A 20,112-nucleotide genomic window follows, 5' to 3' on the forward strand; every position below is an offset into this window, starting at 1 on the left:
CGGAACCACAGACTTGCAGACACAGGAGCAGTGTGCACAAAGGTCTGGAAGGGCAGAGGACACCCTTTAACCCAGTGGCAGTGTCGGGGGGAGGCCGGCGCTAAAGACAGGAAACACGGCAAAGTAATGAACAAAGACCAACTGCGAGAGAGGTCTTAAGAAAAAATACAGAAGGGCAACTGAATGCCTCTTAGAGGAACATGAATTTCACACTGTAGAAAAGAGAGTCTTTGAACGATCTGGTGCCATGCAAGCCCCCAATCACATGGAGGGAAGAAGGCCGTGCCCGGCTCCTTGGCACGCGGTGAGCGGAAGTGCCCCGCGTAAGGCGTTGGATCAGCACGAACCGGCCACTGCTCCACAAGCGAACCACTGGGTCTGAAGTGTGACCTGAGCGGTAATTCCATCCCCAAATACCCACTACCAAGGCGATGGAAAAGCTTAAAATGGCAAGCAGGGTATAGGCTGTCGTCACCAAGAGGAATAAGTTTTCATCTGGGCAGATGGAGGTATCTCTCCAGATACTACACTCCCTCAAAAGAGAAAGTTTCTGCCTTCTTTGTCTATTCATAACATAGCCTTTTCAACTTAATTGAAAATGAGACAACTACATTAGAAATTATCTTCAGTAAAAATGGCAGACCTGGTCTAAGGAACAGGGCATCCCCTAAATGATGGCACTGCATGCCACTCTATATTCTCTATCCAAGGGGTATTCATTCTGTGAATGGTGCCTGATTTAGAGAAAAGGGCCTTTGCAGATGTGACATTAGGTCAAGAATCCTGAGATGGAAACACTACCCTGGATCATGCAGGTGGACTCTAAATACAATCACACGTATCCCTACGTGAGGGAGACAGCTGGGGACTGGAGAAGGCAGCGCTAAGGAGGAGAGAGAGCAGAGTGCGATGGCCCCAAGTCAAGGACTGCCTACAGGCACCAGGAGCTGGGAGGGTCAACAGGAGGATTCCCCCTACAGCCTCCAGGGGGAGAGCGGTCAGTACCTTGATTTTAGCCTAGTAAAGCTGACTTCAGACATCTAGCCTCCAGAACTATGACCAATTTCTATTGCTCAAAGCCACCAGATTTGTGGTAATTCATTGTAACAGCCACTGGAAACGAATATAGCAAATACGTGATTTCCTATGATTGCAAGTAAATTATTTCACAGGAGAAATGGAAATGATAGAGATTTACCGTTTACTGAACAGCTACATAAATTATTTCATTAAATCATCATCAGCAATCCTATTATTATTAGCCTGTTTTTACAGAGAAGACCCACCTGGTACCATGCCCAGATCTGTGATCATTTAACACTGCAATAACACCTGTCTGTAACTGCGCTGACAGCGTGTCGGTCAGCAGCACTCAGCAGGGGAACTCACTTCTTATTCCTGCAAATGAACTTGGATATAGGGAAGAAACCTATTTAAATTATTTCATGCAAAACTCTACCTGAAAAATATATACAGTCACCAGTGAAAAAAAGTCTGTGTTACTAATTTCCACTGAGTTCTTCTGGGGGCAAAAATGCAAAAATTAAAAATAATTTTCAAATAAGTTTGAGAGTCACGTCTCAATTTATAGTTTCCTTCAACTGACTTACGAATTCATTAACATATTTTTCATGATAAAAGCAGTCATGATTCCGAGACAGAAATAAAAATTCGGTGTGCCTGGACAAGCTTAGGAGTTGCAGATACCACAGAGCATTTACACGGCATAAAAAGACAACAAGCATCGGGACGCTCACCTGGTACCTGACACTGCTCAACACTGGAGATGCGGCAACGAACTAGCCTGGTACTGTCTGCGCTCACCGGGGAAACACAAGCTTCCGCTATCTCCATTTGTGCATCAGAGCTATGACTTACATTCAGAGAATTAAGGGATTAATAATGTGAGGGTGATTAAATAAACTTATCTACAGTCATTAGCTAGTAAGTGGTACAGGTTATATCTAAGCCCAGGAATACCTCAGTCCACAGTGAATCCTCTTAATACGACACCATATTGCCTGAATGCATTCCTACAGGCTTTGTACCAATACACTGGTAAAGCCGCTTGCCTGTTAATAAAGGAAACATTAAAACTGTTGCCATGGTACCCTAGTCTAACAACAAAAAGGTGAGTCAATTAATCACACCTACCTGGTTATTGCTGGGGTTGGTACACCTCTTGTACGCAAGGTAGGTTTCCCTCGAACAACTGGTACATCTGCATTTTCTGAGCCACCATTCAAATACGTTAATTCCTGGAGCTGTGCTTGCCTGATTTCATCATTATAGTCCTACACAAAAGACAGAAGATAACAGAGAATTTAGGACAAGAAGCAAATAATTTTTAATAGGAAAAAAAAAAGGTAAGGAAAATAGTTAAATTCATAAAACGAGACTTGAGTTTGTTGAAATGAAAATTTAACAATAAATTGTTGTAAAAAGAAAAAAAAACAAACAGTATTTTTCCCCTAAACTAGAATTTTCTACAGTCAGCCACATCTCCTTCTGCTGTGCATACTTTCCAAGTGAAATATGTATAATAAAATTAAAATGGCACGTAACTGATATATGGGCATTATTATTTACAAGTCAATCGACCAGTAGTTACGGAGAGCCTAGTTTAGCCATAACTATCTAAAGAAAGAAGAACAAAGCTGGAGGACTGGTATGTTCTCATTTCAAAACTTACTATAAAGCTATAGTAATGGAGAATGTATGGTACTGCCTTAAAAGATAGACATAAAGATCAATGAAATAGAATTGAGAGCCCAGTTTTCAATTATAGTCAATTGGTTTTCAAATAGTCTCTAACAAACGGTGCTGTAACAAATGAATATCCACATCAAAAAAATAAGATGGGCCCTTTACTTTTTGCCATACACAAAAATTATATCAAAATGGATCAGAGACCTAAATGTAAGAGCTAAAACTGCAAAACTCTTGAAAGAAAACATGAAAGTAAATCTTCATGATCCTATATTACATAATGATTTCTTAGCTAAGATACCAAAAGCACAAATGAAAAAACAGTCAAATTGGACCAAGTCAAAGTTTAAAACTACTGTGCTACAAAAATACCATCAAAAAAGTGAAAATACAGCCCGCAAAATAGAAGAAAATATTTTGAAACCCTATTACCTGATAAGCAATTTGTATTCATAATACATGAAGAACTCTTACAACTCAATGATAAAAGGACACATAACCTAATTTTGAAAGGCTAAAGGATTTGAATAGGCATGTCTCTTTAAGAAAAACAGAAAGTAAGCCCAAGAAAAGAAGCTCGACATGATTAGTTATTATGGAAATGCAAACAAAAACCACAATGAAATACCACGAACATACCCCCTAGGATAGCAGTAATCAAAGAGATAGCAATATCAAGTGTTGGTAAGATTGCAGAGATACTGAAACCCTTACAACTTTCTGGTGGCAATGTAAAATGGTCCAGCCACTTTGGAAAACCACGTAGTAGCTCCTCAGAAATGCTGAACAAAGAGTTGCCATATGACCTGGCAAATCCATTCCTAGGTAATACCCAAGAAAACAAAAACATATATTCATGCAAAAATGTGTGCATGAGTGTTCACAGCAGCGTTATTCATAATAGCCCAAAAGAAGAAACAACCCCACAGCCCTCAACTGATGAGCGGACATATAAAATGTGGTATATCGTAAAATGGAATATTATGCAGCAATAAAAAGCAACTTGAATGAACCTTGATAACAGTATGTTAAGTGAAAGAAGTCAGGGCAAAAGACTACACATACTGTACGTGTTTATATGAAATGTCAAAAAAACCCAGGGAAATCTAGAGAGATAAATTAGTGGCTGTGTCAGACAGAGGAGTGTGAGAAGGTAGGGGAGCCGAATGGGAGGGACTGCTAATGGGTATGGAGTTCCTTTGGGGGATGATAAAGATCTAAACCAGTTTGTAGTCACGGTTACAAAACTGTGACTATACAATAATCCAATGAACTGTATACCTTATGGGTAAACTGTATGGTATTTGAATTACATCTCCGTAAAAGCTGTGTAAAAAGAACAAAAACTAATTAGTGGTTGCCGAAGGCGGGAGAAGAATGCGGAGTGACGGCTGTTGGTTACAAGGTTCACTTTGGGAGGTAAGACAAATGGCCCAACTTAGATTAGGGGGAAAGTTGCAGAACTCTGTGAATATACTTAAAAGCACTAAACTGTATACTTTATATGAGTGACTTTTATGCCGTGTGATTTATATCTCAATAAAGATATTAAAAGGAAAAACAACACACTGGAGGCAGAAACACCAGATGGAAGCACTTAAGTAACCCCAGTATGTGGTAAAGATGGCCTGGAGTAGGGAAGTGGCAGGAAGGATGGCGAAAGGTAGATATGGAGTTATTTATAATGTCTAATTTTATTAGAAATGGTAAAATATTGGATATGGGGGTATAGGAGCGAAGTCAAGAAGTTTGACTGGTTTCTGGAAGATAAGGAGAGTAACAAAGTGACACCATGATTTAATCAATTTTGTACAGGTCGAGTCTGCAATGGTCTATAGCACACAAAAACTGAGCTGTTCTAGAGCAATCAGACATAGGAACTGGAAATTACGAAGTTAAAGATATGGATACAGAAGTGGGAAGGAAGGCCCCGCACATTACAGAGAAGGGTGTGTCATCACGGCTGGCCCTTGGCAGGCTCCTGGCAGATAACCTCTGAATCCGTGGTGGGTTCTGCCTACTAAGAGTATGCTCCTTACCATTTTACTAAAAATGTGTGGTTAATAAATTATTTGTAAAGCACATTCTAAATAAAATGTGCTACCTAAATGCTAAATATTGGCCCTGTTGAAAAGTGTTAGGAGGCAGGACACGAAATTGTATGTGGTTAAAAACTGATTCATGGGAAAAGAAGATACCTGAGGCCCTATTCAAAAATACAATTAAAAATTTAAAAAGAAAAATAAAAGAAAGAAAAGCATTGCTCTAAGTAAAGTTAGGTGATTTACAATGGTGCCACAAAAAGTAGAATTGAAGCCTATTTGAAACATCATCTGTGTAAAAGTACATTACAGCAGATAGTGTAGTTAGGAGGGAAAAAAAAAACCCCAAAAACGGAATCTGAGTCAATCACATCTGAGGGTTAAGCCTGAATTTACCCAATCGGGCTGACCAGCTATGTGATTTTAGACAACTTCTTTAAATGTGAGGTAACTGTTTCTTCTGATGTCAGACAGACACTACTGACATACACACTGTAGTTACAATTTTAGTGGTCTCTGAAATAATGTTTTTAAATCAGTAGGGAAACCAAATCACATAGGGTAGCTTACAGACTAAATTATTTTTACAATTTTACATTTTAAACTAGTCATTAGTAAATTATCACTTCAACTCCCCATCTGAAAAGTGAAACTATTATAACATTAACACCAACACTGTCACCAGTTGTGAAGAGTAGAAAATTGATTAGAATTCTAATTAAATATGTGTAAATAGGATTTCTCTAGCCAGTAAGTTTAGGATCTATCTAAATGTGTTAGCCTGGAGAATAGGAAAAAAGTCTTAAACTAAAATCATTAGAAGTAATTTATTAAAAATTCAGCGGGTTCTCTATCTAGCCAGAGATGTACTCTTCAGACATATTTGCCCAAATGTGCTAATATTTATGTCCAAGGTTAATCCTGGGATCACTGTTTGAATTATAATCTATAAGAAGTAAGTGTCCATTATTTGAAGACTAATTAAATAAATTCTGGAACACGCACATAATGAAATATTATGCAGACATTAAAAAGAATGAAGTGAAACTTTACATATGCTCATATGGACAGAGATCCAAAACAACCTAAGTTAAAAAAAAAAAAAACATGAAAGGTTACGAGAGAGCACAGGACTTTCAGGATAACTAAGCAAGGAGCTCAGCAAAGCCTTTCCATAAAAAGCAACAATAAAAGCTGAGCAGACAGTTAAAAACAACCACTTCAGGACTCTGGAAAGAAGAGTGGGAGTCTGTGGCAATCTTGTCTGGGAGTGCTCCCACCCCTCCTCCCCAGCCCCGATGATGCATAAGTTCCACTAGGATGGGGAAAGCCGTGAAAACCAGTGAAGGATGTTCACATAATTTTGAAGAAAGCGTGAAATGACTCCATGCCCAGCAGCACTGTCAATATCAGTAGCAATTCTGATAGCAAATGAATAGAGAAGACCAGTCAATCAGCAAGCCTAATAATCACGTTTTGGGTGGGGCACGCAACGAACAGACTGGCCAATTAGCCAGAAATTTAACAGCCATGGAGAGCCTTGATAAGCTCTCTGCACATCTACGGCTGAATGGAGGGCTATGCACATGTACAGCAGAGAACGAAGAAAGCTCAGGTGCCCCACACCTCCTCGCCTAACAGTGCGTCTGTGTACGTACAAAGGAGACACAAGGATTCCTGGCAGAAAGGAGAAGCCAGGGCAGACTGGAAAACTGAGTAGCCTTTGGATGTACTCCCCAATGCACACCCAGTTCCATCAGCAGAGGGGGGAAGCCTTACTGACACAGGTGTTTGAGCACACCCTCTGACCAATCACTGGCTGATCTCTCAGCAACGCTGACCCAGAGAAAACTCCTAGCAGGCCAGGCTTCAGAATAAAAGTGAGAAGGAAAAAAATTAACAAAACTTTAAACCGTGAAGGAGACAGACTTTGCAGATTTAGTCCAACTAAATTATTAAAGAAAAAAAAAAACCAACCTGCAACAATAACCCTCTGGGAATAAAGTGAATCAGAATCCGACTTACTACAATACATTACCTAAAATGTGGTGTTCTCAACAAAAACCTAAGATACATGCAAAGAAACAGGAAAATGTCACCTATACCCAGGGCAGGAAGAAACTGCCTAGGAGAGGGCCCAAATCTGGACTAGCAAAAAAAAAAGAGATTAAAAAAATCCACAATAACTACAATGTAAAGTTAATCAGAGGAGCTCAACAGCAGATTTAAGATGGCAGAGAATGAATCAGTGAACTTGAAGTTAGTTAAAAGTATTCAGTCTGAAAAACACAGAGAAAAATGGATGAAGAAAAATGAGTCTCAGAGATCTATGGGGCACCATCAAATGTACCAACATACATATAATGGGAATCCAGGGGTTGGGGGTTGTGGAGGAGGAAGAGAAAGGCAGAGAAATTTTAAAGAAACAATGGTTGAAAACTACCCACATTTGAAGAAAAACATAAACCCACATATTCACATATTTGCTTGAGATAAACACGTACACCACAGTCAAAGAGTTGAAAATCAAAGACAAAAAGAAAGTCTGAGCAAAAGCAAGAGAAAAACAACAGATTACATACAAAATAACAAAATAATTAATGACTCTTCGCCTCAAAAATAGTAGAGGCCAGAAAACAGAAGAATGGCCTCCTACCACCTAAAAGAAAAAACCGTCGACCAAGAATTATATACAGGTGTACTTCGGAGGTATTGCAGATTTGGTTCCACACCGCCGCAATAAGGCAAATATTGAAATAAAGCCAGTCACACGAATTTTTTAGTTTCCCAGTGCCTATAAAAGTTATGGTTAACACGATACTGTAGTCTATTAGTGTGCAATACCATTATGTCTAAAAAAAAAAAAGTACTTACCTTAATTAAAAAATACTGCTAAAACATGCTAACCATTATTTGAGCCTTCAGTGAGTCACAGTAGTAACATCAAAGATCACTGATCACAGATCACCATAACAGATATAAAATTAGTAAAAACATGTGAGATATTGTGAGAATTACCAAAATGTGACACAGAGACATGACGTGAACAAATGCTGTTGGAAAAATGCCAACAGACTTGCCTGACACAGGGTTGCCACAAACCTTCAATTTGTTAAAAAAAAAAAAAACACAACGAAACAAACACAGCATCTCTGAAGCACAATAAAGTGAAGCGCAATGAAAAGAGGTACGTTTGTAAGCTAAACTTTAGGGTACAGGTGAAATAAAGACATGCCGAGAAAAAAACTTTTTTTGCTAGCAGACCTATGTTACAAAAAAGACTAAAGGAAGTCCTTCAGGCTGAAAACAAGTAACACCATATGTCAACTCTATCCGCATAAAGAAACAAAGAGCACCAGAAATGCTAGATGTGTGCTTTAATATAAACGTCTAAAAATACTGTACTGCAAGCCAATATCCCTCATGATTATAGATGTAATAATCATTAAACTATCAGGGTTTTTTATATGTTTCCAGCAACATATAAAAGGGATTACATATCACGACCAAGTAGAGTTTCACCCGGGACTGCAAAGCTGGCCTGACATCTGAAATCACAAATGCAATACGCCGTTATTAACAGAATGAAGAAGAAAAGCCACGTGACGGGCTCAATGGACAGAAGAGCAGTTAGCACAGCCCAACACCCATCTGTGACTAAAACAAACCAACAAACCCAAACCTCTTACCACCAGGCACAGAAGAGAACTTCTTCAACATGATAAAGGGCAGCAAAAGAAACCCTACAGCTAACATCACACTTCATGGTAAAAGACTGAAAACTAGGAAAGGGTGTCTATCCTCACTTCTACTCAACAATGCACTGAAAGTTCTAGTCAGTGTAATAAGGAAGAAACTAAAATTAAATAAAAAATTAAAGGCATCAGATATGAAAGGAAGAAGTAAAGCTTTCTTTATTCACAGATCACATGATTCTGTATGTAGAAAATCCTGATAATTCCATTAAACACACACACACACACACACACACACTGAAACTAATAAACACATTCAGCAAAGTCACAAGGTACAAACAAGATCAACTGCATTTCTATACACCACTAACCACCTGAAAATGAAATTAAAAAAAAAAAATTCCGTTCACAATAACATCAAGAAGTATATAATACTTAGAAATAAATTTAACAAAAGAAATGCAAGCCTGGTATCCTGAAAACTATAAAACACTGCTGAGAAAAAATTTTTAATATCTCTTAAAAAAATGGAGAGACATTTTATGTTCATGGACAAGAAGGTGCAATATTGTTAGGATGGAAAACTACCCCCAAACTGACTTATAAGTTCAACACACTACCAAAACCCTAGCAAGCTTTTCCTTTTTTGGTAGAAATTGACAAGCTGAATGTAAAATATACATAAAAATGCAAAGGAGCCAGAATAGCCAAAACAATTTTGAAAAAGAAGAACAAAGTTGCAGAACTTACACAACCTGGATTTCAAAATTTGCTATAAGGCTGAAGTAATTAAGAGTATGGTACTGGCGTAAGGACAGGTATATAAATCAATGGAACAGAACTGAGAATCCTGAAATAAATTCATACATTTATATTCAGTTAATCTTCAACAATAGTGCCAAGGCAATTCAATAGGGTCAGAATTGTCTTTTTAACATATGGTGCTGGGACAACTGGATATCTACATAGGAAAAGATATATTTAGATCCTAATCTAACACCATACACAAAAAATAACTTCAAGTGGATCAGAGTTCAATGCAAGAGCTAATACCATAAAACATTAAGAAGAAAACACAGCAGAAATTCTTTGCGACCTTGGGTTAGGCAAAGAGTTTTCTGGCCAGCTCAGATTCAAGGTGAAGGAAGTTGGAGCCTACCTCTTGGTGGCAGAGTGTGAAGTGATGGGGTGGGAGGACTGTTGCTGCTACCTTTGGAGAACAGAGTCTGTCCTACTTGGCTAAGCTGGCACTCCCTCGTCCACACTGAATGACCACAGGACATTAAACCTCTCCTTGGTCTTGTCAGAGTCACAATTTTAAAGTCATTTATATATAAATATCTGATTCTTACCTGTCTCTCCCATTATATAAACTCCATAAGGGCAGGGGCCATGTATTAGTTCACATGTGTCTATCAAATAGAGAGCACTCAAAAACGCTGTTTTTAAACTAAATGAATAATAGGATCATCACAGTGGCTTGAGGGAACTAATGAAAACTCTGTTAAGCTCCCAAATTAAAATACTTAATATAGTCTTGTGCCCTGGCTTTTCCAAGACAATCATGATTTAAAACGTCCTTTCCCTATAAATATGACAGTCTTCCTCACAGATAACATAATCATGACACATGCTACAGGAGGTCAGTCCATCTACTACACCACTGGGAATCGCTGAACACAGTCTTATCCCAGACAGCTGTTTGGCAGATGTGACAGTTTCTCTAAAATAAACTGTCTGAAGAGCCAACGTGTTCAAGTTTTCGTTTTTTAAATCTAGAACATGCAAATTATACAAAAGACCGAAATTAACTTTTGTAATGGAAATAGGGACATATTCTCTTTAAATTATCACATTCTCAGCAATGTCAGGGTGTCTGAAAAGGATTAAAAAAGACCATCAACTGTTAACAAAAACATAAACGCCCGCACAGTGCCTTCCTCTCTGTGCCCGCAGCTCCGTCACCGTCACGCATTCCTCACGCTGCACAGAAACCACGTGCTTCCGCTCCCCTAAACCACACAAGCCTCCTGCGGGGCTGCGTTACTCACGCGACACACCAACACCGAGCACAGCACTCGGCACGTGGACCACACGCACCAAGGAGCCCGCGCTCGAGAGCCAGGAGTTTGGGAGGCGATTTAGTGTCACAGCAAGGCTTAGGGCTGGAGACCCCAAAGGCACACCAAGTGACTGTGCTCTTCAACTTTCTTGCAGTATTACCTGATCTCTTTAAAAATCCCTGGCCTCACAGGTAAAGAAGGAACAAAGCGTTATGCAAATAACAATGACTGATAACAACTGTCAAGGATTAAAACAAAGGGAGGACTTCAAAGGACAAATTAACTGTCAAGAAAAACTGTACTAACAGGAATGAGGAACTTTTTGATTTCCTCCAGAGCATGTCCCATCCGGGCATAGGCTTCTGCTGGCGGGGCAAACACTTCAATCAGAACGTGGAGATCATCATTGAGGTGGAAATACTTTGCTTCTCCACTTTTCCTCAACTCTTCTTCCTGAAAAAAGACAAATCATGTTTAAAAGGGTGTCACTGTAAGAAAAGAAAAGGAAAATAAAAACTACCCAAGCTTATCCGGCACGTGGTTATCACAAAAGGTTCACCCAACAGCAAACACCACCTAAGGAAGAAAGTTTAAAACATAAATCTGATCTTGCTGTTCCCAGGCCTTTATGGAAACCCCAAAGGCTTCCTGCTGCTGTGGGAGGGGTCTCAAGTCCTGCCTCTGGCCCAGGAGTCCTCCGGCCGGCTGTCTCCCCAAGGCCACACGCTCCGGGCTCTGGCTCCTCCACTTCCTCCAGCCTCCCCGGCCCAACCCCTCCCGGCGCTGCAGAGAACCGCTTTGTGTTCCTCAGACTGGCCAAGCAACCAAGCTCACTTCTGCACTGGCTACCCTGTGTACCCCTGAGCTGTCACAAAGCATTTACCACTATCTAAAATGCCTTACTTTTTGCTCATCCATTTTCTAATTTTTCTCACTTAAGGTGATCACCATGGAGCAGAACCCATGATTGTCTTGTTGGGTGCTGCACGCTCCTTGTCTAGAAAAGTGCTTGGTAGATAGTAGATGCTCAACAAATATTTTTGAATGAATAGGTAAATATTATTTATTCATTTCTATGTTCATTTGCTCATTCATACAAAAAACATTTCTACATGCCAGGCACTATACTCTATCTGAGAATAAAACAGTGAATAAAATAAATGAAAAATTGTGTTATAGGATTTTATATGATTATGAGAAACATTTAAAAAAATTTTAGTGGATATAATGAAATTCAGGGGGGAAAAACCCCCAGATCATTAAGGGACCACTAACTTTGCTCCATTATCTTTTTCTAACAAGGCTTTGTTAAAGTAGCAATTACAGAATCTGGTTCTTTTAATAGTCTTTGTTCTCAACATTAAAATCAGACAGAGAAATTAAGATTAGTAGGAACCTACACCTAGAGTGATTTCTAAAAGGCAGGAAACCTTCCTAGCCTCTCCAAAAAACCCACCCCGTAAGAGAGAGAACGCAGGAATTCCTGGCAATAGCACCTGTTGATTCCAAAATTAGCCAAGAGGACAAGGAGGCACACACACCCTTGACTTCACCCCTTAAGGCTTCAACTTTTGTTACTTAACTAATCTGAATTTTTACAAAGAAAAGACAGATCAAAATATAGAGCATGAAAAGGGTAGGGGATTTAGAGTTAGATATACCTGAATTTTAGCCATGGTGGTCACCAGGTGTGTGTGTGAGTTTGAACAGATTACATGTAATCCAACACTTAGTTTGCAAAATCAATTTGGTGTTAACATATGTATATTAATGTAGGTCCACTGAGAAGACTAAAAAGGCAGCTTGTGTAAAGGCCTGGCCCAGGAGACAGTATATACAGTGCCCAGGACACTGCCTTCTACGTGGCAGGCACTCAGTAAATGCTAGTTTCCTTCACATTTATGGAAAGTGGGCCAGAAACTGAAAGAAAAGAAAAATATATTTGAAGGGAGAGCAAACATAAGCTACCATAATATCCTACGCATTTCCTTCAAAATTTGTCAAGTATGAAAAGGACTATTGGGACTTCCCTGGTGGTGCAGTGGTTAAGAATCCGCCTGCCAATGCAGGGGACACGGGTTCGAGCCCTGGTCCGGGAAGATCCCACATGCTGCGGAGCAACTAAGCCCGTGTGCCACAACTACTGAGCCGGCACTCTAGAGCCCGCAAGCCACAACTACTGAGCCCGTGCGCCACAACTACTGAAGCCCGCATGCCTAGAGCCCGTGCTCCTCATAAGAGAAGTCACTGCAATGAGAAGCCCGCGCACCGCAACAAAGAGTAGCCCCCGCTCGCCGCAACTAGAGAAAGCCCACGCGCAGCAACGAAGACCCAACGCAGCCAAAACTAAATTTTAAAAAAAAGAAAAGGACTATTCTTTCATGCCAACGGTGGACTAGTTCTTGTTCTAATCAGAACATTTTCAATCATTTGATCTGACTCTGCCTTTCACAGCTGAAGTTTTAGAAACTGGATTCTATGCATCTTTGAAAGCATGAGCTACTGAAATGAACATTTCTTAACTTTTTCTAATATGGCACCAAACTAACGCTTTTAATGAGAGATTATAATTGTTGATTCATAGGCAAACATCTTCATTGCTATTACAAACTTAAGCTGGAACAGGAAGGCCTTCTTACGATAACCACAGCTGTCACGCAGCCCCACAGAGTGAGCAGTTATGACTGGGTTACTTCTTGGGTTAATGATGAGAGGCAATGCAGCGTATGGGGAAGAACACAGACTGTGTTTGACGTTCTGCTTTCAAACCCCCAATCCAACAACTGGTCACGTTACTTTATCTCCATCTTGAAGGGGTGATTTTAAAATGGATAATAATAGTGTAGTACCTACTGCTCAAAGGGTTGTTGTAGTAATAAAGGAGTGACTGTAACAGTCATTAGGAGTTATTAGTAATAAAGGAATTGTAGTAGTTGGAAAGACACAAGAAATCTTTAGAATTATGCCTACCACGTAACAAGCACTCAAATGATAAATATAGTAATGATAACTATTAGTACATAACAACAGTATTAATTATTCTATTATTCTATGATATAGATGAGGTGAGCAAAACGTCTAGCATGTTTGGCACAAGCTGAAGGCTCCACAGACCGTAGCACTGTAGTGATTATTATGCTACATAACCACCTGATACATGTCAGTGATGACTCCTAAAATATCATCAATGTAGCAAATACAAGAAGAAAATGAATTATGTTCACATTAGAATTTAAATGGTGAACACTTTGAAAATCTAAAAGGATGAGATTTTAATACTAAGGAATGGAAATCTCTTTAGAAATAAACACTGTTAACTGGGAATTTTCTGTAGACTAAAAATTAGTAAAAAGGATCAACTGAAATCAGTATTCAAGAGTTCAAGCAGTGAGGATCTGATTACGATACAGCAGATGGGACACCTGTCTACTTAAATTATCACCTGTGGTTACTGTCAGTGAAATGCTTTTGAAGGTGTAACTGATGGACCACCTGGCACAGTATGACGGGCGAGAAGGAGACATGGTGGGCCGGGTGGGGTGAAAGGGGCTGTTTCTACTGTACTGAAGAACTTAAAGAAGGAAATGACAGACTCAGCACTTGGCATTATCAGTTCAAGGCCCAAAGAGCCAGAAGTATCCCGGAAGGCTTTACTGCTCATGGCCACAGGCTGATGGAGTCAACAGATCAGGCAGAGTTCAGGCGTGTGCTAACGACCAGCAGGTTGCCTGGTCACTGCTATGGGAGACTTAGGCCGGTGTCTGGAGGACAGTGAAAACCTGAGAGCCGGACTCGCAACATCTGGAAAGGTTCAAATGACCCTGCGTATACGAACGCTGAAGTCCCACTGAGCCTTCCACACTGGCAGAAGCCTGTCTCGAACAGCGAAGGTAGTTCCTTAAAAGGAGATGACAATCCTCATGCTTTACTACTGCTACCCTTTATCACCTCCTGGCCTAAGATCAGATCCCTGCTTGCCCCAGGGATGCAGAGAACAAAAGAGCTAATAAGCTAAATCTAGAGGAGAAGGCTGCATTGAGTGCAGTAACTGTAACGTCTCCTGGTGTGTATGCACTGGACACTTCCTCCCAGTCTTCCCAATAAGGATCTGGGACCTTTTACTAGAATGACTGTACACTGAGATGGAGGCCACTGATGGAGGTGGGGTTTAGGGGTCAAGAGGTAAAGGGCTTCTCCTCCCAGGCTCTTGACAGTGGGCTCAATGGACTATGCTACTTCCTCAGTTCCTAGGTGTCTTGATGGAATGTAAATGATCAGCCACTTGCAGAATCCCCCTACGGACTTGCTGACCCACGCAGTCAAGGACACAGAAATGAGAGGATTAGTGATGGGGTGGTAAGTGGTCCGGGAAGAGGCCCAAGTGTGTGAGAACAGGGAGCACCACGTGAGGCAGAGCATGCACTCGGTGACCAGGCAGCCGAGGGGACCCACTGCAGCAGATGTCAAAGCACCTCATTCCCCAGCCACCTCAGTGCTACTCAAAGGACTCATGAACAAAGTACCGACGGTGACAGGGAAAGAGGTCTTGTTTTTGTTTGTCTGTTTGTTTTAATTTTTACTGGGGGTACAGTTGCTTCACAATGTTGTGTCAGTTTCTGCTGTCCAGCAAAGTGAATCAGTTAGACGTATACATATGTCCACTCTTGTTTGGGTTTCCTTCCTGTTTAGGTCACCACAGAGCACTGAGTAGAGTTCCCTGTGCTGCACAGCAGGTTCTCATTAGTGATCCACTTTATGAGTAGTGGCGTGTATACGTCAGTCCCAATCTCCCAGCTCATCTCACCCTCACAGGGAGAGCGGTTATGCATGACTCCACAACATGGATTCCCCTCAAAAAGGATTCCAGGCTACTGGCCCTGCTGACTGTCTAATACGCCAGCAGCAGAGAACCACCACCAGCCCTTAAAATGGCAATATGATCTGGGAGGACCACCCAGCCCTGCTAGCAAGCTGATGCTATTTAGGATCCCTTTCATTAAACGCACAGCCAGGCACTTGCTATTTTGGGACATATAATCTGGCTAAAGACTTGCCTTCCCGGCTTCCCTTCTACCTGTAAGAGGATCTTTGGGGGCCCTGATCACCACCGCCACAGCACAAACTGCTGCTTCTCACCAAGGAACTCCCTTAATAACAAACAGGAGCAGCACAAAGTCTACGGGCTTCACTGCTCGCATCACTGGCCTCATTACCAGACGGCCTTCCTGAAAACTTAATTAAGATATCAGCAAGGATGGGATACTTTCCAACAAGACACACATAACTTCTGACCCACTGACCAATAAACAGCTCCCCTTGCTCCTACTCTGCCAGAACAGATGAGTCAGGGAATCAGAGTAACATCATCTGAGGTAGTGATGTTTAGTGAGCAGGCAACCTAGCCTGGCCACGCGTTAGAATCTTTTGAACACCTGCTGGAAATTCATTTTGAGGTTTCACCCTAAACAGGTTGGTGCATGGGACTCACTCTCTCTCTCTCTCTCGCGCGCGCTCTCTCTCTCTCTCTCTCTCTCTCTCTCTCTCTCTCTCTCTATGTGTGTATATATATATATATATATATATATACACACATAGAGAGAGAGAGAGAGAGAGAGAGAGAGAGAGAGAGAGAGAGCGCGCGCGCACACACACACACACACACACATATACATATATATTTTGGCCACACTGCGCAGCATGCGGGATCTTAGTTCCCCGACCAGGGATCGAACCCATGCCCCTTGCAGTGGAAGCGCAGAATCTTAACCACTGGACCACCAGGGAAGTCCGGGACTCTGTATTTTTAAACAGCATCCCATATGAGTCTGACATATAGCCGTGTTTTAATCAAATAATATAATGAACTTCCCTGATTAACCCAATAATAGATTTAGTTTCTCTGAATCTCACTTTTCTTACATAAAATAAGGAAAATATTATGTATCTGTCATCATTTTTCCAAGGATAACATGGAGTAATGCATGTAAAATGTCTCACAGAGTGCCTGACTCACAGTGGCTGTTCAATAAACAAATGGTGGCGTGTTTTTTTTAAATTATAAAAGCTACTGTTAAATGGATTTTTTTGTGAGGAGGCTGGATTTTGTCTAAATAACTTTTTTGTCTGACACAATCATTTCATGGAAAGTGATCACTCAACGTGGATTTTGTTCTCTGTAATATAAATCTTTTAATAATGAGAGAACAACAAAGTAATAACAGAACAACATAAGCGACAGCACATTATGAAATGTGAAAATTTCTTTCAGAATTGGTATATTTAAGAAAGTGATCAATAAAAATAACTCAGTAATTTTAGCTTATTTAGAAGAGGAGGCAGTTATGTGAATACATGCACGAAGAACAACTATGTGTTAGTATAGGAAGTAATTATTAAAACATTTACAATCAATTTTAACTTGGTAAAATGCATAGGATATCGAAAGAAAGGCAAAAAGAGAAAATAAAAGCATATACTTTATAAAGTCAACAATATGAAACACAGGAGGAGAAAAAAAGACCTGAAAGAACTAATCTAAAATGCAAATAGTGATGGTGAGACTACAGATAACTTTTTATTTCTCTTCATGATAATTTCAATACCACTGTACTTTCTAGAACGTATTGCTCCTAGAATCAAAAGCACAGGCGCTACAATTTCACTCTATAAATAAAAATAATAGTTACAGATTTTGGTTTAAGATACTACATATTCAGAAACTGGCCAGAGTGACCGAATTTTCTAAATAGTATCACAAATATATCACTATATATAGCATTTTCACATAATTTCATGTGAGGTCCTAGTTAGCTTTTATATCATATGTACTTATACCATGGACGATCTAAAAGTACATTATATAACTTGACTAAAAAAGTAGCCATTGTTTATAATAAGTATTACCTTTGCCTTGTCTCTCATGGAGCCTTTTCCAAGGATGGACATTTTTGTCAAGGTTTCTTCTTGTAAGCGCTTCAGAGAATTGCCACGTGGCCCCAAAAGTTTTCCCACAAAGTTGAACTAGGAGAAACAAAAGAACACATTTGTAACATTCATATCTGAGGAAAATAATTTATTTCTTGAATTTTAGGAAACTCTGCAGTCAGTATGCTACACATCATTGACTAACGACAAGTATTTAAGTTCCCGCTACATGCATCACCCTATAATGTTTCCCACAAACCACATAAAACAGGGCTAAAACAAACAAACAAACAAAAAAACGATGTGCTTCTATTCTACCAAATCACTTCAGTGATGGCTGTATTTTACAAATTGTATCAATAAATGAAGTTAATTCCCAGAATTCCTTAGTTGTCATCCTGACAATTTCAGCACACATTCAATATCAACCACGAACAGTGCTGGAATTAGACTGTTGGTGAGGAAAATCGACACCAAGTGCCCTGTAATGTGCACTAAACTGGTCACCATGGAGTGTCTGGGTTCTTCTACCTGGTCAGCACTTAAGCCTCGGTTAATCAACCACTGAGTGCACTGGCCTACATGAGTGCTACGTCTTCAGCGGCTGACCAAAGCTTCATGACAAAATCCACCTATCTATTTAGCCTAGAGGCGGAGGGCTCTTTATTCAGCATGCAGAGTAGCAGTGAATTAATTAAGGGTACTACGGACTCTGAGGATAGACCGCCATGGTTGTAAAAGCTGGCTTTTCCATTTTCCTGCTGAGTGACCCTGGGCTCGGGGTCACTAGACCTTGGTTTCCTGATCTGTTAAGTGGGAATGATGAACGGCAAGAGGACCTCCCCCCCTTGCAGGGTATTTCGAGGATTAAACGGGTCAACATAAACAAATCATTTAGAACAACGCTTAGCACATTAATAGAGAATGAATACATACAACTGAATGAAATAATTATTGATAGGAACTTCACACAACTTCTAAAAGCCTTACAATAATTATGAACTCTTCTTGCTTCCAAATAGAAAGCCAGCCCTATTTACCACAAGAGAAACCGCTCTCTTTAGCAGGATTCTTGATCACAGACTCATGGGGCTGCCGCTGTGGTATCAGCCGCCTTCCGTGAGCCACGCCACTGCTGTGCTGCTACTGCTTTTAAGAGAAAATCGTTCCTCATGTCTCTAACTATGGCGATTAAAGTAATTTTCCTGAAATATGTACTTTGAAAAAAATCAAAATGGTATTTTTTCCTTTGCCCACTTTCAATTTTATTGGTCTTCAACAAAAACTAAATTATCTATTTTTAACCTTTACATGTCATCTTTTTTTTGCTTTTTAAAATTTAATTTTAAGTAAATTACTTAAAAAATATAGAAGTGAGGTCTACAGAGTTTAAAATATCAAATACTACTACAAGGTGGTGGGGGGAATCAATGTCTCAACCCACCCTCCCTCATTCTTGTTCCCTGTTTTCTCTGCTTTATCTTTCTGGAAACCCTACTATCGGATATTGGGCCTCCTGAGTTGGATCTCTAAGTTTCTCCGATTTTTCCTCCCTCCTTCACCTCTCTCTGTCTTACTTTCTGGGAGATTTAATTACACTTCCTACATATCTATGGATTCTCTCATTTCTGCTATCACATGTTTCACTACTAACAGCATTTTCTTATATCTGTCCCTTCCTTATGGCACTTTGGAGACATTTCACGGAGGTGATACAAATTTTTATCCTCCTGAGGCGTCAATGGCGGTAGCTGTCCCCTCCCCGACGCCGTGGAGCTCACAGAGCCTGCCGCTTCCCACAGATTCCCCTTGTTACCCTCCACGTTCTGAGAATCTGTTTCTTGCTACACTATGGCCTTTCCTCACATGACTGGTAATCCTCTGCTATTTGTTTCTAAAAATTTTAAATGGAGGCTCAAACAGGCTAACTGGATGTTCTGCTTTCATACATGCAATCTGACAACTGGACATAACAATTCACTGCAACACAGCAGCCCAGTTTTTTCACCCAAAGCTACTCAAATATCAATATCTGTATTTCTTTTTCCTTGTGCCAGGCATTTCCCTGAATAGGAATCTCCCAACTTCCTAGGAGGAGGTATATAAGCCCGGCTGCCAGAATACGAAGAATTCCATTATGAAGCACACACACCTCTATTTAAAGGAAATAATTCCCACATTTTCAGTGTGGCATCTCACTGCAGCCCGCAGCTGTATCCATCTGGGTCTCAGAACCTAAAGTTTCTCTTATTCATACTCTTCAGGAAATCTCTCGTCTGTTGCTAGGTTAAGAAGGGCAGATGTCTGGTTTTCTCAGCTGGGGAGAGGACCCAGGTGTCTAACTACTTCCATGCACACTTTCCACCAAGTTCCCTCTTGTCAGTTCCACCCCATAAATTCACATGCAGCTAACTGGTATCTACAATTCTTGAGTCTTCTCGAGGTTTTCCCACACTAATAGGCATGTTTCTGGTTGGCTTTCTCTTGGCCTGCAAGCTCAGGATTCTGCTTTCTCTGGTCTTTACCAGAGGAAGTCATTACCATTTATCCATGTATTTTGCAGCCACCAAAATTTTTTTTCTTTTTTTAAAACATCTTTATTGCAGTATAATTGCTTTACAATGGTGTGTTAGTTTCTGCTTTATAACAAAGTGAATCAGCTATACATACACATATATA

The 20,112-nt window shown here is 40.3% G+C and overlaps 1 protein-coding gene across 1 annotated transcript in view; it reads right to left on the reverse strand.

The window, feature by feature from the left end:
- Positions 1-20,112, reverse strand: part of KHDRBS3 (KH RNA binding domain containing, signal transduction associated 3) — a 162,470-nt gene that overhangs the window by 66,331 nt on the left and 76,027 nt on the right. Inside the window, exons 3-5 of the mRNA XM_024129440.3 lie at positions 17,413-17,529; positions 10,816-10,962; positions 2,155-2,294 (exon numbers count right to left, since the gene is read on the reverse strand). Of these exons, the coding sequence (XP_023985208.1) occupies positions 2,155-2,294; positions 10,816-10,962; positions 17,413-17,529 (404 nt within the window). The remainder of the gene's footprint in view (positions 1-2,154; positions 2,295-10,815; positions 10,963-17,412; positions 17,530-20,112) is intronic.

The sequence above is a fragment of the Physeter macrocephalus genome, chromosome 15, assembly GCF_002837175.3.
Source record: "Physeter macrocephalus isolate SW-GA chromosome 15, ASM283717v5, whole genome shotgun sequence".
Classification (NCBI taxonomy): Eukaryota; Metazoa; Chordata; class Mammalia; order Artiodactyla; family Physeteridae; genus Physeter; species Physeter macrocephalus.